Source organism: Amphiura filiformis, chromosome 5, assembly GCF_039555335.1.
Source record: "Amphiura filiformis chromosome 5, Afil_fr2py, whole genome shotgun sequence".
Taxonomy (NCBI): domain Eukaryota; kingdom Metazoa; phylum Echinodermata; class Ophiuroidea; order Amphilepidida; family Amphiuridae; genus Amphiura; species Amphiura filiformis.
This window is the reverse complement of record NC_092632.1, coordinates 31,415,598-31,438,320: the sequence shown is the minus strand read 5'-3', so window position 1 is coordinate 31,438,320 and position 22,723 is coordinate 31,415,598. Positions and strand designations below refer to the sequence as shown.

At 36.5% G+C, this 22,723-nt stretch overlaps 2 protein-coding genes across 5 annotated transcripts; one reads left to right on the top strand and one right to left on the bottom strand.

Annotated features, from left to right (window-relative positions):
* Positions 1 to 78: 78 nt before the first annotated feature.
* Positions 79 to 14,418, top strand: LOC140152971 (putative deoxyribonuclease TATDN3). 4 transcript variants are annotated; one of them, XM_072175527.1, is made up of 11 exons: positions 79 to 176; positions 2,003 to 2,109; positions 2,574 to 2,606; positions 2,824 to 2,943; positions 3,596 to 3,697; positions 5,201 to 5,310; positions 5,984 to 6,039; positions 6,718 to 6,830; positions 11,252 to 11,332; positions 12,278 to 12,417; positions 13,611 to 14,418. In XM_072175527.1, exons 2-11 carry the CDS (start codon positions 2,047 to 2,049, stop codon positions 13,612 to 13,614), a joined length of 822 nt encoding a protein of 273 aa, XP_072031628.1. In that variant the 5' UTR covers positions 79 to 176; positions 2,003 to 2,046; the 3' UTR covers positions 13,615 to 14,418. The 4 variants fall into 4 exon arrangements, with proteins under 4 accessions (XP_072031628.1, XP_072031629.1, XP_072031626.1 ...); XM_072175528.1 differs by lacking the exon at positions 2,824 to 2,943 and adding an exon at positions 2,984 to 3,103 and having other exon boundaries at positions 11,255 to 11,332; positions 13,611 to 14,415; XM_072175525.1 differs by lacking the exon at positions 2,824 to 2,943 and adding an exon at positions 2,984 to 3,103 and having other exon boundaries at positions 13,611 to 14,415.
* Positions 14,419 to 17,929: 3,511 nt separating this feature from the next.
* On the bottom strand, positions 17,930 to 21,711 carry LOC140152972 (protein SPATA45 homolog). The gene is made up of 2 exons (XM_072175530.1): positions 21,313 to 21,711; positions 17,930 to 20,985 (listed from the first exon to the last, which is right to left on the bottom strand). The coding sequence occupies exons 1-2, from the start codon at positions 21,566 to 21,568 to the stop codon at positions 20,963 to 20,965; spliced, it is 279 nt and encodes a 92-aa protein (XP_072031631.1). The 5' UTR covers positions 21,569 to 21,711; the 3' UTR covers positions 17,930 to 20,962.
* Between the last annotated feature and the right edge of the window lie 1,012 nt (positions 21,712 to 22,723).

Genomic DNA, 22,723 nt, shown 5'->3' with positions numbered 1-22,723 from the left:
ATATAATGTTAGTTATAGTGTGAAATTGTATACAAACATTACAGATTCACAATAATTTTGAACGAGGGCAAAATATTATAGAGGGCAGGCTAACCAAAACAAAGTAGTGTCAAAATTCAGCTGACTTTTTGCAGAATGTGTGTCAATCCACTGACTGTGTAGTGTTGTGAGTGTAGGTTAGTTTGCATGTTTGCACTGTCTGTATATGAAATTGCCCCTATTCATAGCATGATAATGTTGCGCTTATTTTGCTCAGACCGCAGGCACTGCACTGATCCGCTTGCATTGCGTCAAAATGAATGATGAACATGCATAAATGCATTTATATTATCTCATTCACATCCCGGGATTCACATACATGTATATAGTAGGAATTCCAATTGAATGAACGCAGCTTTCAATAGCGTGACGTTTTTTGTGTACACTGCGCTATGTACGCCAGCGTGTGCGACTGTGCGTGAGTAAAGCGGAAGTGAATCCAACCATGCCAACGCACTCGTGATTGGTTAGCATTGTATCCAAGGTCGTGCGTCGCGTTGTAGTTTGAAATAAGCGATATGCGATCGCGGTTGGATGGAATACAGCTGTTGAAAGCTGCGTTCATTCCATTGGAATTCCTACTATATAGTTGTGGACGTGTAGTCATCATATGATATTCACTGTAAACTTTGCACATGTCAGCTTTTTTGGATTCCAATTTGCAAACCATATATGGTATTCTAATTGAATGAACGCAGCTTTCAAGCTGTACCCGATCCAACCATGATGATCATCGTTGATCATGTATTTGAAACTACAATGCGAACGCAGTGAACCTTGGATACAATGCTATTCAATCATGAGTGCGTTGGTATGGTTCACTTCCACATCACTCAAGCACAGATCGCACACGCTGGAATACATCGCGCAGTGTACGCAAAAAATCGTCATGGTATTGAAAGCTGCGTTCATTCAATTGGAATCCCCATTTATAGATATATGTTGCGAGTGCAGCGAGCAGGAAAAGTACTTGCATATTGCATTTCTGTACTAGCTGTTTTCCTAGCCTTTTGAGAATGTTTTCTTTTAAAGGCGCCCCATGAATGTGTGCCAAAAATCGCTTGCCCCTCCCCCCTCTCGGCTTGCCAAAATATTTGCCCCAATAAATGCCGGCACCCCGGGGGGGTCACTCCCATTGTGGCCTGTACACCATCCGCGTAAAAGGGTCGTTTTTTTTTTTTTTTCACGATACGCGCGTATCGCGTTTAGTGTGTCAAAAACATGAAAAATTGGAAAAAAGGGTATCAAAATTGCAATTTCTAAATACGCGGAAATGAAACTTAGGGTATGAAATTTGATGTTAGGAATGAAATCCCTGTTTACTTTAGGGTGTCGTTTTAGCCAAGGGTTAAATCCTTGTTTAGGGTGCTTTTCAAAAGTTGATTATCGCGAATGGTGTACAGGCCACAATGGGAGTGACCCCGGACTGGCACCCCCCCTGTCTTTGGGCTCACCAAAATTTCTTGGCCCCCTCAATTACCCTTCCACCAGAGCTCATAAATTATTGCACATCCCCTAAATGACTTCCTATATAATCTTGTAAACTTTTTGATTCATGAGCGTATTTGAAGCGTACACGGTAAAAACACCACATATTTTTTGAATCGCACTTGTGCATGGCTCCTGAGGAGGCTATATCGCGTATGGTATGACATATTGTCACAGCAATCCCATTTTTTAGCAAGTGCTCAAAAATCAGATGTAGGTTATTTGATGCTTTAGTTTCACAAGTTTCAGGGACCATCCCCGGGGGACCATCATTATCATTGAACCGTCTTTGCTGCATGGGAAAAAAGGTTCTCGATCTACAAGCCCTAAAAGTCGCACATTCTCTCAACATTTTCACTTTTTTGTCTCTTTCATCTCTATTTTGTCTTCCTTCTCATTAATAACATTTATGAGGAATATGAAACAAGTGAGAAATTCACTTAATCACAACTTTATTATTGACTGTTTGTTACAGGACCTTTGGCATGTTTGAACATTGAAACTAAAGCAGTCCACAAAATGACTGCCCCAGAAGGTTACATTGATGCCCATTGCCATCTTGCTGCCAAAGAATTCAACCAGGTTAGCAACTGGCTATGACAAGCCAAGTCTTCAGTAGTTCAATATAAAAAATCAACTTAGTTTTTCTCTTAGTTTTCTCACATTTATAACCTTAATTTTCCAAACTGAAAAACACTTTATCTTATTGCTGAGCATTTTGCATGAGAAAAACTGTTGTTTATCTGAGAAAAGCTAAGTTTATCTCAGATAATCTAAGTTGATCAAATTACTGAACATTTGTCTTGTCATACCCAGTGAGTACACATGTCTAGGACTTTTGTGTACAATGTACATGCAATTATTTTGTTGTCTCAACTGCTATCCATGCATGGTACGATACTCCATTTTTTTTTAAAACCTAAATTTGTCAGAAATCTTACATTATGATAGCTTAAAATCTTAGTGACATTATATTGCTTCTTGCAGCAATAATTTGAAGTCTCAAATACTTTTTACAATTTGCAATGTGTATATTTTTGTTGCAGGACATAACAGAAGTGATAGAGAGAGCTAAACAGGTTGGTGTTTTACCTGAATACTAGTTTGTTGGATTGTATTTAATAGTTCAAAGAAATTGACTGGGAGAACTCAAACTCTATAGATGAGTTGACATGTTGAATAAAACCAATGAATAGAATAGAATAGAGAGAGAGATATAGAGAGTTATCTCATAATGACTGAAATATCAAATAGACAAGTTTTTGGTTAGTTAATTGTAACTTTCTGCTTTTGCAGGGTAATGTGTTGGCAATAGTAGCTGTAGCAATCCGTAAGGATGATTTCCACCGCATCCTTCAACTCTCTAGTCAATTCCCAGACATAGTCTTCCCATCTATTGGTATCCACCCAGTGCAGGTATGTCATTAATTCAATTCTATTCATTCCATGCAAACAGGCTAATGTTTTGGCTGTGTTGGTGGTGCCAGAATTCAGGGATGAGTTTGAACGAGTTCTTCATCTTTCTCAAGAGTTCCCAGGCTTTGTGATACCTTGTTTAGGCCTTCACCCAGTTCAGGTAAATTGCATGGTTGTGGTAAAACTAATGTAGATTTTAGAAATAGTTCATCTCTTATGCTTTTATAATTTATTCCATAATACATTGGAGTGTTGGGAAAAGGTTTCAGGTCATTGGACCTCGACCATTGTCCGAAATAGGTAACGGAATTGAGTATTATTGATTTCTTCATAACTGAATAGTGTAGAGTCAGTGAGCCCATCAATTGATAATAATACCTCCACAAAAATAAATGTTACTCCAAACAGTTGTGGAAGGTATAATAATGAATCAAAATGTGACTTGTTGACAAGCAACACATATTCACGCATAAAAGGTATTTCTACACCTTTTAATACTATGCTCATACATATATTAGCCATGATAAAGATAATTGATGCTACAATAATGTAATGAATGAATTTTGGGCATCAACGTTTACTGATTAGCAACTACACCCTTAATTTTATTAGTGACTCGCCAAAAGTGTTAATGAAAACAATCTTGTTTCAGGGTGAACCACCCGATGGTCAACGCAGCGTGACATTACCAGATTTCACAGATGTTGACAAAGCAATAGAAGAAAATTATGAGAAACTTGTGGCTATTGGAGAGGTAATGTTCTGAAAAGTTTTTATCCATATCAGTTGAGTTGAGTAATGAGAAGGGGCATGAGGCCTGTCCTTGTCCCTTGATGACCTCAAAAAACAAGAAGATGGCAACGAATGCATGCTTTAATATGCGAAGGTCAGATAGTATTCATTCTGCCAGATAGTATTCATTCTGCCAGATTGTATTCATTCTGCCAGATAGTATTCATTCTGCCAGATAGTATTCATTCTGCCAGATAGTATTCATTCGGCCAGATAGTATTCATTCTGCCAGATAGTATTCATTCTGCCAGATAGTATTCATTCTGCCAGATAGTATTCATTCTGCCAGATAGTATTCATTCTGCCAGATAGTATTCATTCTGCCAGATAGTATTCATTCTGCCAGATAGTATTCATTCTGCCAGATAGTATTCATTCTGCCAGATAGTATTCATTCTGCCAGATAGTATTCATTCTGCCAGATAGTATTCATTCTGCCAGATAGTATTCATTCTGCCAGATAGTATTCATTCTGCCAGATAGTATTCATTCTGCCAGATAGTATTCATTCGGCCAGATAGTATTCATTCTGCCAGATAGTATTCATTCTGCCAGATAGTATTCATTCGGCCAGATAGTATTCCAGATAGTATTCATTCGGCCAGATAGTATTCATTCTGCCAGATAGTATTCATTCTGCCAGATAGTATTCATTCTGCCAGATAGTATTCATTCTGCCAGATAGTATTCATTCTGCCAGATAGTATTCATTCTGCCTGATAGTATTCATTTGGCCAGATAGTATTCATTCTGCCAGATAGTATTCATTCGGCCAGATAGTATTCATTCTGCCAGATAGTATTCATTCTGCCAGATAGTATTCATTCTGCCAGATAGTATTCATTCTGCCAGATAGTATTCATTCCGCCAGATAGTATTCATTCTGCCAGATAGTATTCATTCTGCCAGATAGTATTCATTCTGCCAGATAGTATTCATTCATTCTGCCAGATAGTATTCATTCGGCCAGATAGTATTCATTCGCCGGCCAGATAGTATTCATTCTGCCAGATCAGGATGTGATCGTGTTTAATATTTGAGTTTACTCACAATGTACATGCTGTTATTATAGAATGCAAATTAATTGGCACAAGATCATATAATTTATAGTTTATTTGCAGATTTACTCCTGAGGTCTAGAATAGTTGAACTAAACCTGGATTGAATTCCCCAAACTCTAGAAAAACAAAACCTGGTCCAATCCACCTCATTTCTGGACTCATGGTCCCAAACCAGACCAGAGTGTCTTGTCATTGACAGGCCCAGTCTGGTCCAGGTAAAAGGTTTGGTCCAGTGTGGCACCTTCTTTAGATTAGAACTTGTGTTTAGTTAGTCCATCCACTAATGCTGTGGTGGCTGGCATCATCTAATTTAGTAGGGGGTGTTGAAATGCAGATACATCATTTCTGTGTGATGTTACGGAGGATTTTACTGAAAATTAAATTGTTTGCTTGTTTTGGCACAGGTCGGGCTGGATTTTTCTCCTAGATTTGCAAAGGGTGATGAAGAAAAAAAGGAGCAAAGAGAAGTCTTGAGACGTCAAATTGAATTAGCCAAGAAATATGACTTACCATTGTGAGTACAACTAACATAGGTATTTGGTCTAAAGTAAATTATTAGTACCGTAACCACCCGGGTATTAGCCCACCTTCAGGTATAAGCCCACCCCCAATTTTTCAAAACATTCTGGGAACAAAGGTGCACTCTGCTATAAGCCCAGTACTAAATTTTGGCAAAGTTCTTAAATCAAATCAATGCTTTTCTCTCACATTAAAGAACAAATATAAAAAATATCAGTTGATAATTAACATTCCACACTTAGAATTTTAAGAAATTGACATAGATGATAGAAATTACTGGTACATTGGGCATATACAAATGGGGATGATTTATCTTATTTCTAAATTCAAGTACTAGCCCCTCCCCGGTTATAAGCTCACCCCCTTTTTTGAAGTGAAATCTGCCATGAGGGGAGGTGGGCTTATACCCGAGTGGTTACGGTATTTGCTTCCAATCAAGACATTTGTGCACAACTTTCTTATTTACCACAGCAAAACTTACTACTTTGATCAAAATGTCGAATTCTGGTAACATTTGACCCAAACATTATTGATTTCTTCAGCTGGGTGCTCACTGCTCAAAATTGTAACCTAGAAGTAATGTAATCAGAGAATATTGCAAAATGTACCCACCATGCAATGCATGTAAATGGTCAAATGATGATTTATATGTATTTTTATTTTGCTAGGAATGTGCATTCCAGATCAGCAGGCAGACCCACCATAGACTTTCTCAAAGAACATGGTAAGTGAGCCCACACCAAACACGAGAAGGAGTATAAAGACCAACTTGTATGTAACAGGTGTAAAGAAGAATCAAATCTTATGTGAATTGTTCTAATATTATAGAAACACATACATGTTACTAAGATGGAATACTGTATCACAATGTCGCCATGACACTGAAAATTACTCTTTGGAATCTCAAAGTAATGCTAACAAATTAGACAATATCATTGATATTTTTCTTTTAGGTGCTCAAAATGACTACTTTGCAAGCATCATACTGATATATGGACTGAAAACCCTGGAAATTAGGAGGTCATTAATTAATTCAATGCTGCTGTTATGGAAATTACTGCCCTGGATCATTGCTCATGATAGCAGGCAGTATATCCACTTGTTGCAACACTGCTCAATACGACATGTCAGTGGTACTCAATAGATTTTAGTGTGATTTTCAGTGTCATGGTTACATACAATCCTATTGCTGAAGCCAGGGGATTACACAACAATCAGGACTGTGCCTTAACACTCCCTGGTATGGCATTGATGGTAACTGGTGTCAACTTTAAAAGTCCATTGTCCAGATTTTGTCCTGGGATTATTTGTTCATCCTTGCCTCTGCTGGTATGCTTTTGTGTTTTGCATCACTGAATAAAGGTTGATACATCTCAATATAATGTTTTTCTTTGTGATTTAGGAGCTGAGAAAGTATTACTTCATGCCTTTGATGGGAGACCCTCCATTGCATTGAGAGGAGTAGAATATGGCTATTATTTCTCTATACCACCATCTATCATCAGAAGCGAACAGGTGAATATTTATCAACTAAAGATAGAATATGTGTTGCGGGAGGGTGGGGATGACAGGGATAGTGCAGCCACAATATAAATAATTTTGAATAGATCTTAGATAAGCTATAGCCGAATTACTACTTTTTTTCTGTAAAATGACTAGAATATTGTTTGTTTGTTTTTTCAAAAAGTATTCAAAATATTGCTCCTTTTTTCAATATTATTGTGTTTATTTTCAATTATTTGAAAGATCAGAACAGAAAGTAGTAGACCTTAAACTTGGCCTGTGGATCAAAATGTGCTATACCAGTTGAAATCTACTCACCCCCTATGGAAGACATGACCTTAATCTTTCATATGGGGTGTAGATTTCAAATGGAGTCACTCATTCAGGTAACCCCTTTGAAATTCACATTACCTATGAGAGAGATATAAGGTCATGTCTTCCATAGGGGTGTATGAATTTCAGCTGGAATATCCCATTGTTCCTTGATTTATGCAAAATGTTGCAATGTTATGCACATTGCAAAAAAAATCATTCACCAGGGTTTGATCAGGCAGGCATTCCCTCACTTATTGGTATTTATGTTGCATAACTTTGGATTTTAAGGGATCTAAAATGAGCGTTTATTGCGTTTCGACAGTATTTTTTGTGGGACATGAGAGCACCTCAGAACTATCGAATTGCATTTTGAATACTGAAGCATGTCTTTCTGATATCAAATAATTTTCATTTTTTTAAATCACAATATAATACAAATTTTATGACAAATTATAAAAATTTGATATTTTTCAAATTTTTGATATATAACAGTCCTCGAGTAAATTATATAAATCTAATGATATATTCTTAAAGTGTATGTAGCAGGGAGGAAAAGCCGTGGTCAATTGAAAATTTTGACCTTTCAGTATTGAAGATATGGATTTTTTCCCAAAAAGACCTAATTTTTTGGGTGTTTTGGGCAAAAACATCCATATCTTCAATAAGAAAGGTCAAAATTTTCAATTGATCGTCGGCTTTTCATCCCACCTACATACACTTTAAATATAAATCATCAGATTTATAAAGTTTACTTCAAGTACTGTTAAATATCAAAAATATCAATTTTTAATGATTTGCCATAAAATGTGTATTAAGGAGGCACACAGGATCACTAATTATCCATTATTATTCACCTCATAACTCGAAAACTATTTATGTAAAGTATATAAAAGTATACATTTTTTGAACGGAAATGAGCTCATCAATCCATTTAAAATGTCAGTTTTGGGTCAAAAAGTACAATTTTCGAGAAAATCCCCAAAAACGGCTTTTTTGACCAAAAATTTTGGTCCGCCATAAAAAAATTATTTGAAAATCAAAAACTGTAAAACATGAATTTTATTAATTTAGACAAATAAATCTAGAAAGTGTTTTTTTTTTTTTTTTTAATTTTGCTTAGTTTTTAAAATATAGGCAAAAAATCAGTAAAAACGTATGACCCGTGTTCAAATTTTTGAATCATGGGTGATAAAAAAGTTCTAGGCCCTAATTTAAAAAATGAAAAACACTATCTAGATTTTGGCCATATCTAAACGCTTTGACTTAAAAACTTACCTCAGTGATGCTTCATTTAGACGCTATGGCGGACCAAAAATGGTTAAAAGTGGTCAAAAGTGAACTTGCCGAAAATCGCGATTTAGAAAAATACAGCGGATTTTAGGTCCATTTTTGAAGATTATTCCATAAATATATAATCCGGTGACTTGTGACGTTTGGTCAAGATAGAAAATGAGTAGGGCGTCCAACTGCAGCAGATTGGCATTTTTTTGGTGATTTAGAAGGTAAAATATACAATTTTACTAAATTATCCGTGCACATTCGGCAGATATTTATCCACATGGTGTAATCATTTTATTTACTGCAGTCTTGTTTCCATGGTGCAGCAGAGCTTCCGGCAAGGCCGTGGCGCCAGCGCATCGCGTCAGCGTTGAGGAAGCGACAGGGCTCATGGACAGACAGACATGTTACGCGAATAAGTTGCACAGTGCATGGTAGTGTTGCCGCGAACGAAACCATGATAATTTAAGCACAATTTTGTCCTGTTCCGTACAAAAAAAGATCATGCTCTGTATTAAAATTTGCGGACATCAGAACATTAAAAGTAGCATAGAATAACTGACAAGCAATTATTTTAGCAGATAATCAGGAAGTTTTATGAAATGAAGAATAAATTGAGACATATTATAATTGTGATTTCTGTTTTGTCCTAATTTTCTTAATTTTGCTTTAAAAATGCAATGTTTTTAATTTATCGTTTTGGTTATTTTCTTTCCTTTTTTTTTTTTTTTTTTGGTGTTGACAAATATTGCATTTTATGTTCATTGTCCTTTTCTGAACCGCAAACATGATGTTGTTACTACTCGTTGCTTTTTTTTTTTAGTTAGTGCTTGAGAGGCACCACAGCGGCCCGTCCGCGCCAATGAGATTTTAACGCCCGTTATAGCTAGGCCTACACCACAGGAATCCCAAGTAAAATTTGAAAAGATTCTGATGTGTCGCATTACTCAATATTCGGTTTTGTTATTGTAATTGTTTGTAGTTATCATATTTTATTTTTAACTTTTTACGGAATATCAAACACGTTACAAAGGTCATAGGCCTATTATAGGCCTAAAGCTACAATAAAGTTGTAAAATATTTTGTACCGCATAAAAAGTGAATAAAATACAACAACAAAAATTTAAAAAAGTGTGTCTGTTGTTGTTTTCAATCAAATAAACGTGTAAAAATTGGGGTAAAAGTTGTAATATGTCTTGAATAAACTTCTTGTAAAACGGAAAAAAAGTAGGCCTATATATTATGTTAAACGGGCAAAACACGGAGAGGTCACAAAAAAACTGAAAAACACGGAAATTGACATAGCCTAACAAAACCGAATTTCAAAAGTAGAAAACGGAACACTTGTGGCTTTAAATTAGATTGTGGTTTATGCAGCGCAGTAGGCCTACCGTATAGGCATCATGCTGTAAAGAGCGTTTTAAAACACTGCATGAAAACAAAAAAGAAAAATGCTTTAAAGCAGTTTACCTTTTAAAGTATGCAGAAAACATTATAAACGTGAAAGTTGAAAACCAGGCAAACATTGCAAATAAAAAGGCATTCGCCAAAACATTCGCAAAAAGTGTTGTAAAACCAAAAGCTTTTATCGCAATCATAATCAATCAGGAGAGAGAACGTTTGTAAACGAATCTTAAATCCGTGTTTTAATAACACTTTGAAACATTATTCAGGGCCTTAGGTATCTAATATAGGCCTACCGGTAGTAACTGCTTGCCTATTTTTATGGTCTTCAAAATTAAGACGAGACTGAACGACCGCAGAGGCCCCCGAACCAAGGCTGGGACTGCATAATTATAAGCTAATATAATAGGCCTATATTCTTGTCCAACTACACCAACTTGGTAAATCAAATAATAACAATCAAATGAATGAATGAATGAATGAATGAATGAATGAATGAATGAAATAAAACAAATTTTTAAACATAAAACAATAAGCCTAATGATGTACGGGCTAAGTCTAGCCTACTAGCAAAATATTTAGGGCCTACGTTTTCTATCGTTATCTACCAGATTGCGTCATCATTACAGGGCTTCTTACGGGTAACTACTTCTTACAGATAAATTTCATCTTTTCAAGTTCAGAATGAAACTTGAAAAACAAAATAAAAACAAACAAAAAATTCACTAAATTATGTTCATATAAAAACCTATAATTTATACCACTATATCAGCACTTTTTTGGCGAAATTTATCGAGTAGGCCTACTGATTCTAGGATGGGGACGGTGGTGGTCTGTCGGCCCGCAGTTTCGCAATGCAATGGTGCAAGCTTTACCTACCTTGGAAGAGATCAATACGATAAAATACGGTAGTTATCGCGATTGGCGACTCCAGCGCCTCAATCAGCAATCACCTCGCCCATCCAGTTTATCATGTGTGCGTGTCTTTGCTAGCTGTACGCCGCAGTACGCGTTTAGAGAACGCGATATATTGCTGGAAAACAATGATTTATTTGCTTTTGCATTTTGACGAATTTTTAATGAAAAAGGGTCTTTAAAATAGCTTTTCTTATGGTGCAAATTTTAAGATTTCTTTAAAATATATTAATGACAAGATAAAATACGGTTTGAAGATGACATTAATGATGAAAACTCAATTTTGGCCATGTAACACTTCAGTGATCCTGTGTGCATCCTTAAATTGCGAATTTCAAAAAATTTAAATTATTTGATATCAGAATGACATTCTTCGTATTCAAAATGCGATTCGATATATCTGATGTGCTCTAATGTCCCAAAATAAATACTGTCCAAACGTTCATACCCCAGCCCTTAAGATGGTCTAATTTTTACCTTAATTTACCTCCGATTTCTTTTCCAATGCACATTGAAACAAGAAGCAAAAGTTAGTGAAACAATTGCCACTGGATAGGATCCTTCTTGAGACTGACTCACCAGCACTTGGTCCTGAGAAACAGGTTAGTACATTGACCTCAATTTAAAACCGAGTGTCACAAAATTGCACTCCTCCACAGCTGCCATTAGGGATGCATAACTGTTTAATTAGTACAGGCAGGCATGAGAATTTTCAGTTTAAAAACTGAATTCAGTTTTTTTTATAGTCAAAATTTCCGCAACTTTATTTAATTTCAGCCTGTTTTTGGTACTTTTTGCCCAATTTCACGCGCATTTTCATTTTTTTCAGGTTTTTTTAGGAAAGTGCAGTCTCATGCCTGTACAGGGTGTATCAAAATAAAGTAAACAGTTAGAAAAATGCCACTAGATTAAAAGTATGAGGTATTTGGTTGAAATAATTTAGTTGATAGCTGAATCAACATCTTGTCCTCCTACAACTGTTAAATCACTGGCATGTGACCATTAATAAGGACTTAGTGGCTATTTTTGCCAGCCAAGTAAAAATGCAGTTGCACAAAGTCAATTGAAAACCACAGTTTCACCACTTTCTTTACAGTAATTGACAGAAGTGAAATGGCCCATAAGAGCTCCTGATCTTACACCTCTGAATTTCTGCATACAAAGATATGGTGGCCATATCCTGGTGGTCATGTGGAAGACTAAGACTGTCAATTACTATAAAGAATATAGCAAGACAAAAATAGCTACTGAGTCCTTATTAATGGTCACATGCTAGTGATATTACAGTTATGGGAGGACAAGATGTTAATTCAGCTGTCAACTATATAGCATTTTGACCAAATACCTCATACTTAAGGGGGGGGGGAGTGAAAACTAGTTATGTTTATAGGATTTCATCATCAACCAATATTATTGATATCTTATTTTGATTCCATTGGAATTGATGTACTCAATGTAATATCTTTCACAAGTGTAAGATTTGTTAAGCTAAAATTGTCCTCTTCTTAACTCTTATCTCATCTCTTGTTTTTTTCTTTGATACTCAGGAACGAAATGAGCCCAAGAACATTCACATTGCTTGTGACTACATAGCACAAATTAAAAACATCTCAACAGATGAGGTGATGAAAACTACAACAGAAAATGCTCTAAGACTATTTCCAAAGCTACGTTCTTTAATGCATAGGTGATACTTTATTTGAATTGTTCTAAAACAAATCCAGTAAAATAGGTGATGTTGACATACCTCTCAATGACGTTTCGTGCTGTGTCACAGCACTTTCTCAAATTGAATGACGAGCTTTGACTTTAGACGCCTGTTGCTTCCTGTTGGTAGCTGACGTAGGTGGCGCTGTTAGTAGCTGATCATAGATGTGCGGAAGGAAGTAGTTTCCACAATCCCTGTTGAGAGTGTTAGCCTGCCCCCTCTTTCGTATCCAAATTGATTCCTTTATATGCCTTCTTTTTCTGTTGGTTTCAATGTCTTTTATCTTGGCTTCGTCCCAACCGATCACGTGATTGTCTTCAGCGACATGGTCCGTGAGAGCGGATTTTCTAGGGGCGCTTTCAACCGAAGTTTTTCTTTGTGACCTGGTGTAGGGTTTTTCCGAAGCTGCGTCTGATTCAGATTTGTGCTCTTTCATTCTCGTACCAAAGAGTCTTGAAGTTTCACCGATGTAAGATTTTGGGCAACCTAAGCAAGGGATTTCATAAACACAATCCGCTGTCGTTTTGACGTCCCGCTTATCTTTAGGGTGAACAAGATGGTTTCTGAGTGTTTTATGTGGCTTGAAATTTGCTTGGTAACCGTGCTTCTTAAAGATTCTCTTTGTCTTTTCCGAGAGACCCTGTTTGTTCGGGATACACGCATGGCCGCGGCTTTTTGTTTGCGACTGATCTTTAACTACTGGCTTGCTCGGTTTTTGAACAGATTTAAATGCCCACTCCGGGTATCCACAGCGAGAAAGCGCTTCCTTTATTCTACTTTCCTCCAACTCTCTATCTTTCTCCTCGGTGACAACTTTATCTTTCCTGTCCATAAGTGTCCGGATTACACTGAGTTTGTGTTGTAAGGGGTGGTGCGATTGGAAATGCAGATATTGATCTGTATGTGTCGCTTTTCTATAAACTAAGAGTTTGATTGAACCGTTGGGTTTCTTGACTATTAGTGTGTCCAAGAAAGGAATTTGCTTGTTTTCTTCCGCTTCAAAGGTGAACTTAATATTGCGGTTTTGTCTATTTGATTTTGAGAAAGTGCTGTGACACAGCACTGAAACGTCATTGAGAGGTATGTCAACATCACCTATTTTACTGGATTTGTTTTAGAACAATTCAAATAATTTTCAATGGACAATCCTGATGAATCTATTTGCGGCATAGGTGATACTGATAGCAAGAATAATAAGCATTGTGCCTTGTCAGAGATGTCTGCAATCAGTGGTGACCGTCAGGACCCCAGTGTGTTCTTACATGGATTGACAAACTTCACACAGTTATATAAGTTGAATTAATGCAGAAAAATCACATCTGCCATTACATGATGTGTCATTTTCCAAGATTTTTAAGTCTTCCGAGGTCGAAAATTCCATGTTTTTTCACATCCAAGATGCAACAAAAGTTCATCACGCCTGTTTATGTACTACCAAGTTTATTTAAAAATAAAAGTATTGGCCTGTATAATGGTATTGGCAATTTTTGTGTAAAATCATGTGTTTTGTCAGAACCAGTTTGAAAAAGTAAGTGGGACTTATTCAAAATTTATGTTTAACCTTCAAGTTTAAAACATGGCACTTTTCCTCAAAAGTAGATCGAAATAAGCAGTTATCCAGATGTGTTTTAAATATTTCTATTCTCATTAAGAATTGTATACAACGTATGTCCAAAGAAGGTACATGTAAATAAATCAAGACACCCCTTTGGAAGTCATGACCTTAAAATCCTGAACAACAAGGGGAGGGTATTTCAAATGGAGTCACCCATTCAGGCAACCCAATTTGAAATTCACATCCCCCGTGTGAAAGATTAAGGTCATGTATGATGTCTTCCATAGGTACACATGCATGACCTTTTTTCCCCTTCAAAATACCCGCTGAGTGAATAATTTCACCCTGCCAGCAAAAAAGTCCACAATTAAACAAGAAAATTGTACACCAAGTTGTGCTCATAGTTTTTTACGCAACCGGTGAACCACAACCACCCCCCCCCCCCCCCCCACGGAGGTACCAGCCCATTGATGATCAATATAAATGTAATCTATGCGCACTCCGGTGCATGACTGTGGAGGACTTAACACAGCATGTGTTATATACTCATCAAAGGCCCCCAAAGTATCAATACTGCAAGGTCAGGACGTGCAGATACTGCACCATCCGTCCGGAACTACTCATCAACCACAAAATCAAATGTCACACCCAGACTAAATCAGACTTTGTATTCTACCACCTGGGGCCACACCCATACCACAACGAGGAAGAAGACATGAGAGAAAGAGGAAGAAGCAAGGAGCGGAGAGCAAGGAGAGATGAAAAGAGATCGGACGGAGGGAAAAGGCATAGGGGTAACATAGCCACAGAAGAGACACGGAAGACAAGAAATTGGACAGAGAACGAAGACGCAGAAGTAAAGAAGATGAATATAGATACAGAAAGGACACTGAAGACAAGAAATTGGACGGAGAGAGAAGGCGCAAAGGAAAAGAAGATAGGAAACCAGATAAGAAGGAGCAGAAAGAGAAGGCAAAATTGGACATAGAGAAGCAAAAGAAGACGGACGAAAGACAAGGGCAAAGAGAAGAGAAAGAAGACAAGAAATCAAATGAAGAACAGAATCACGGCAAAGGGGAAGATAAGAGACCAGAGAAAGAGCAGAAAGAGAAGGAAAAATTGGACAAGGAGAAGCAAAAGAAGACAGACGAAAGACAAGGACAAAGAGAAGAGAAAGAAGAAAAGAAATCGAATGAAGAACAGAATCACGGCAAAGGCGAAGATAAGAGACCAGAGAAAAAGGAGCAGAAAGAAAAGGCAAAATTGGATAGAGAGAAGGAAAAGAAGACAGACAAAAGACAAGGGCAAAGAGAAGAGAAAGAAGAAAAGAAATCAAGTGGAGAACAGAATCACCGCAAAGGCAAAGATAAGAAACCAGAGAAGAAGGAGCAGAAAGAGAAGGAGACATTGGACAAAAAGAAGGCAAAGAAAACAGACGGAAGACGAGGACAAAGAGAAGAAGAGGAAGAGCAATCCAATGAAGAACAGAAAGAATCACAGAAAAGCCAAAGAAGACAAGAAGGACCAAAAGGAGAAACAGATGACACAGAACTCGGTATTCAGGCATCTAACCAGGATATGTTCCCTTAGATTTGACATGTGAAAGGTCACCACCAAGAAAAAGGAGAAAGAGAAATGTTTCAGAATCCAGCATATCCTCACCCTCATCATCATCATCCTACTCCATATCCTCATCTTCTAGATCAGCTATGACTACACAGACAAATCTGAGTGGCACAGATAGCCCACTGATGAGCGTTATCTTTAAGGCAACACAAACACCAATTACACACAAGGATATGGAAGAAATTTTGGCGAGGAAAGAACCAAGGAGGATACCAGAAGCACCATGGAGTTGGTCCGCGATGAGTATGTTAAAGCTCCCATGTCAGAAGCCGGAGAGAAGATTAAGGAATTAAGAGAGGAGATTTTGAAGAGAGAAGATATAGAATTTGTTAGACTATAATATTGGCAAGATGTCAAGTGGGGCTATCTGGCGCCGTATCACGGAGCAAGTAGAAGAAAATGGGAAAACATACATCGTAACCATGACTGAGATTGATGAGTCTCATTTTCTACAGCCACCAAGTTGTCACACATGTTTTGTCAAAATGGAATGGGGAAAGAAAAATGAGCGTTAATGTGTTAGGAATTTAACATTTTCAGGACAAAATGGACTTTTAAGGTGGGGGTTGTGTAATGAAGGGACCCCTGCACTTACAATATTTACCCTTTTTGGACTCAATTTGTGGTGAAAACACTACCCTAAATAAGTTACCAAAGTTCAGGAACATTAACGGTTTTCTTAAAAATCAGTGTTTGTCCCCTAACACACCACGCACCCGATTGCAAAAAAATTGGGGGCACACATGTGTACGGTGTCATACTGAAGTGACCCAATTGGGAGTGTGTTTTAAGTCTGTTGATTTTCTAGTAATAATTATATTTTCTACCCTTCAGATGATTTCATGTAGCTACTGCTATAGGACAGCGTTCAAGCTTTGACTTGCGTTTGGCGGACAGAATGGTGGAAACTTAAAGTGAAAGATATCCTACTTAAAGGAACATTTTCTAGGGTGAAATTTTGTGTAGAAACTGAATCTGACATAAAAAATGCATAATTATCAACTTGAAAATTTTCCCCATAGCACTGTACAGGCATATTTCTGCCTGAAGTCCCCAAATTGGAGCAAAAATTGGAGCAAAAAAAATAAGTCCTTCAAAATGGGGATACTCAGGGCTAAACAAAAAACATGTTGCTCTAGAGGGAGGCATTGGTAAGGGCAACATGTCTTTTGTTTAGCCGCAAACCTCCCAATTTTGAAGGACTTATTTTTTTTGCAAAATCTGTGACTTTTTTCACGCCCTCAAAATCCTTAGGGGTGGGGGTAGCATTTTGCAAGTTATTTTATTTTCTGTAGATCTAGCTTACTTGTTTGTTATATCACCATTTAGCTAATGAAATACTGAGCAAATAAACACTTAAAGCATCCCTATAGCTCATACCATTGTGGAGATATGGCGTTTTCAAATTGAAAATGATGCGAATATTGTATATTTTTCTAAATCAATTGTCACCCGAACCCTCAAGTTTCTACCCCTGCTACAAAAATAAAGAAATATATGGATCCCATTCAATGCTTTTAATATCACAATTGTACCCTTGTTACACAATTAGAATAGAAAATTAGGCACTATTTGATAGTTTTCATGTTCATATACTCACAGGAAATCTGCAAGTCAAAATTTTTGTCACCCCAAAATGGCCATTTTCTGCCAAAATCGGACCAAAAATGATTTTTCTCAAAATCTATAAAAGATAGGGAGTTTTAAGTGCCAAAATCTGAAACTAGATGACATTTTACCCTTGAAACATATAAACATTCAAGAATTTTGGTTCTTTTCACCCCTAAATACTTTTTTCACACGCGTGTCCGCCAAACGTATGTCAAATCTTGAACGCTGTCATAGGCAAAATCAGGGGCGTTGCCAGCTTTTTTGGCCGGGGGTGGGGGCAAAATAAAATTTCGAGGGCACAGACGTAAAAATACAGTTGCATACATAGAGACTGTATGTCTTCGAGCTTCAAAAAAGGCTTTATTGGGACGATGTGCGGCTGTAGCGCGCAAAAACTTGGTATTTTCCACTATTTCCCCCCAGTATCAGGATGGAAATGGCTTTATTTGTACAATGTGCGTGTGTAGCGCGCAAAAAAATTGCACTTAGTCTATTTTGCCCATGATCGGGCTGAATGTTGGTAGAAAAGAGGATCCTTGCCCCTTTTCTTTTCCTTTGCCCTCCTGATTTTTTTTTTTTTTTTTTGGTCAGAGGGGCACTTTTTTCTTTCATTTTTTGTCTGGGGGCACTCTGTAAGGCAAATTAATTGATGTTGAAGTATCAATGTGAGGAGCAGGATTATAATAAAACAACTCAAACTTATTGAATAACTTCTTTGGTAGTTTTTATTATATTAATACTGCATGTTACAAGAAATTACCAGACCAGCTGGAATAATAACATTGGTTATCACACACATGGTACAGTTAGCTTTGGTTAGGTTTAACAATATTGTAGCAATGAATAATTATATTATTTTCTTTACGTTACATGTACATGTATTATTACTTTATAGCTGTTCATGTATTCTTTATCAAGAAGGCATTTCAAATTCAGGCAATCAAATATTATACACATGTATATTTACTCACATCCTGTTGCTTTCACTTTCAAATTACCGTAGTTAGTTTTCTTTGATTGGAAACTATAGGTAACTACTTCATGACATTCAGTAACAATGAACTGTTGAAAAGGTGATACAAACTGTTAATCCAATGACTTTTTGTATTCTATTGTCACTCCATCTGTTATGTACCAGTTTAAGCTCAATTTTTTTAAATATTTAAAATCATAGTAGTTTTATCGTATTTTAGGTCATGAAGGTAATACATTCCGTTCACAAGTAACATTTTTAAAGGAAGTAAGATATTGATCGAGAGGAACCACACAAATATTTTGAGCAGTGAAGATATTCAACTTGTGTTGTGTGAGTAAAGCTATGAATACGTCTATCTTCATTTGAATACAAGAGCTCTCAGATGCAACAACTTATTGGCTTCAGATTATCGGGTACATTTTTGATGTTATATCCCGGCTCCAATCATTTTGATGCAGTTTGTACATGATTTTGCATGATAAAAGCAAATATATTCTTTCTGATGAAGCATGAATATTTAAACTGCCTTTTAAAACAGCACCTTTGCCCTTTGTAAACATCCTTAGTTACTAATAATATGCACACAAAAAGTGTAAGAAACTTTTGTAGTTCAGTCCACTGGTACACAGAATTTTCACATTAATTCATAACTTCTCCCATTATCATCATGATTCACATACCTAAAATACACACAATTTTGCTTATATATTTTAACAGAATGATGTAAATATGCATGTATTTTCATCAATTACAATAAATTACACTTCAATAACAAAAGTTTTTCTTTCAATATCTGGGGTGTTACTAATGTGCAATGTTACCAACCTTTATTTCAACCCTGTTATAAGACATTATGAAAAGAACTTGTCAGATTTATCTGTGACTTTCTCCCATTTGTCAATAACCTTGCAATATTCTAAGCATAGTACAAGTACATGTCATAACATGGTTTAATTGAGGGTTGGTAACATTTGTGACACCCCTAAGAATGAAATTGGTTACTTATCAGCCTTTATTGGGTAATTTGCTCATCAGTTGGTATTTGATGACAGATGGTGGTCTCTTAAAGGGGGACGGTCCAATCTTTTCATGTCCTGTTTTATATCTTACATTGAGGTCTAGCATTAAAACAATGTTCCCTAATTTTGAGTTGTATTGTTCCAGCAATTTTGATATGAGAAGCAGAAATCCCATAAGATATTACAATGCATTCTCGTGTGGTAAAACAAAATTCACTAGGTTTTTGTTCACACCATCTAACAAGACATGCCGTGGGCGTTAACTTTTACTGCGGTAATGAGAAAAGTAATACTATGTTTTTGCCCATTTATTACAAGTTTCTGAATGGACAGTAGCTAATTGAATAATTTGAAATGATTGACCAAGATAAATTTTAATGCTTTATTTTTGAGAATACAGTATTTTAGTGTAGTGCAATTGATTTCTTAAAGTGATGTGCTCCAATCGATAGCCTCATCTTTCATTTTTCTTCATAAAAAAATTATTTAGTATCAGAAGAATGTTTATACTTTTCTCATTACCTAGTAAAATGTAACGCCTGCCGCATGTCTTGATTAGACGGTGTGAACAAAAATATTTTTGTATTCCTTTCTCCTTAATCACAGGAATAGGCATGTCCGCTCAACATGAGAACGATGTACAATGTTCTCACAAAAATTAGCAGAATGACAACCATATTGAGCTATGTACTTATCCCCTGGACAACCACTATATTTTACCTTCAAAAGTATGACACATTTTGGGGACAACCATAATGTATTGAGGACAAGCAGAATTTATGCTTTAGTTATCCTCGGGATAACCTCCATATTTTCCTTATTTCGGACACTGGTCACAAGGGAAGAAAAGTATGGTTCACGAACAAAAGAATCCTTCATTGACACGCTAACTTTTGAGGGAGCAACCCTGGCACTATAAGTTCATGATATAGAGATTATGAATCTGGACATATCTCAAAAATACAAATTTGTAATATTCCTCTCATTTTGTGGGAAAAGATTTCATATTTAAAACAGATTTTTCAGTCCAAAATATTTAATTAACTAAATAATAAAATATAAAAAATCATTGAAAATCAGATTTGTACATTTTGTAAAGAATACCATACAATTATGTAGGTATGCCAAAATACACTGTCAGTGATAAGACTGGTCACAATTACCTAACAAGTACATGTAAAAGGCCACATTTTAGTCAACATCACAGCCATTCCTGAAAACATTTTTGAATCAATCACTGATAGTTCCTTTAATGAAAAATTTTCCAAAAAAAATTTTTTAACATCTTAAATAATTTATACCAACTTTCAAACATTTAAATAAAGTGTACAATATATGAAGACAATTGCTAGACCAAATTATCACAATGTTATTTATGACATTTTGTGCAATTAATTACATGAAGTCGACACTAGCTATACAAAATATTCCCCATGATCTTAAAAATTCACCAGTGGCAAACACTGCAGAATCCATAAAAAATAGTTGTTAAAAAATTATAAAACAACCAACAAATACATGTGTTTACTACACAAAACATGTAAAATTCCTCCCTTGCAGCTATTCAAAAAGTTTGTCCAAACTTCCCAGCCAAGTTCTCAAGAGGAAGATTCAGGAGGAAACCAGCAAAGTCCCTGCCATGATTCTGTCACCATCCCAATCAGTTCATTCTGTATTCTTTGGTAAAAACTCTGTAGATTCTTCAAAGCTCCGGGTTATGGCATCGTCAATCACTAATTAAATGGCCAGATGACTGTAATCTGTAAGAAATATAGGAAAGTAGAAAATGAAAGTTCTATGCCAACAAGTAAGATCAATATTGCCTTTAGTAAATACTACTGGGGAAAATATCTTCATTTAACTTTTTTTACTTTCCCAGTTTGTTAATTTACTTGGTTACCATATATTTACAGGACTCAACTTGTATTTGGAACAAGCGGATTCATGGATTGTATAAAAGGTTAAGTTATTAGGGAATTGTTTGGGGTAAAATGAAAACAATGTAATTTTGTTCTAGTTTTAAACTGTGGATATATGCATTGACCTTGTAGGGAGAAGATTCAGAAGAAGATTTTTGGTGTACTTACATGATCTATCATTGAAATGTCTTCTCTCCTTATGTGTTTTATCATTGACCTGGAATGTGCATCTTGGTTCACTCTCTGGTTGACCACCGACATTATTGAATACTGTACTCTTGAAATTATCCTTGCTGTGTTTTCTTTCTGCTCTGCACCAATCCTGCGATTTGTTCAATTCTACTGTACACCAGGATTCTCGCTGGTTGTTGATTTCGTGCATCTTTTGAGCATTGTCTTGCTGGCTTTTGTTGTCACCCGACATCGTGTTGATATTTTTCTTGATAAACTGGTGGAGAGAGCGGAGATGTTCTTGCCTTTTCTGTATGGGCGAATGAATGATACTGGACAGCACAGCACACACAGCAGTTGTTTACACGTTGTCTTACCGGCGCGGCAATCAGCTGTTTGTTTGTTTACACAAGTGCGCCCTCTCTCTCCATGACAACGTTACACATCTACAGCGGTTACACGACGCGATAAGTAATGTATTGGACCGAATTGGAAAAAAGGGAACATGACCCGTGAAAAATGGCCCAAAAATATTAATGTTTCTATGTTTAAATTTTGTAATTATTAACAAATTATAGACCTAAATATGAAACTCAAGATTTTGGCCGATAAAATTATCGTAATTCCAATATAAGTTATTCATTTCAATTCAATATTTCTTTAGCCTCCGGAACTCAAACAGTGGGGGCCAATGATGACCGGAACTCAAACTGGGGGCCAATGATGACTGGCTCAAATTATTGGGGGGTGGGGTACTTTTCCATAGCATTCTTAGTAGGCTCATTCAGTTCTTTGTCTTTCTTTCTTGATTTTGTCTGTCACAGTTGTCGGAATTCTCAGTCTGAAATTCTAGGCCCTACTATTTTAAATGATTCTTACCGATCTGTCTTACAGTTTCAAATAGGCCTATTTCTTGAATTTATATTGTTTCGTTCTTGAATTCTTTCCTGCTTTCTATATAGATCATGGATTCATTCTTTCTTTCCTTCTTTCTCTTCGTTGACTTTTCTCAAATTTCCATTGTCTTTCTTTTATGAGTAAATGGTCATCTTCAATAAATTTCTACATGCTAAAACCCAGAGATGTCAACAAGTCATTTTTTGCAAGTCAAGTCCAAGTCACAAGTCCTTTTGTCCAAGTCCCAAGTACGTCAAGTCATTTTGAAAAACGTTGCAAGTCAAGTCAAGTCACAAGTCATCAAATCACAAGTCAAGTCGCAAGTAAGTCACAACTTGTCACAAGTCACTACAAGTCTATTCACCAGTTTTATGTTGCTGGGACAGGACTCCGAGTTTTCAACCCGACATACTTTTACTTCCCACGCTGAGCCCGTGTCGCTGATTGAGGGCACTATTTATTTATGTATTTATTTATCTCCAGTTCAGGTTATGCCGGACACGAGGCCCGC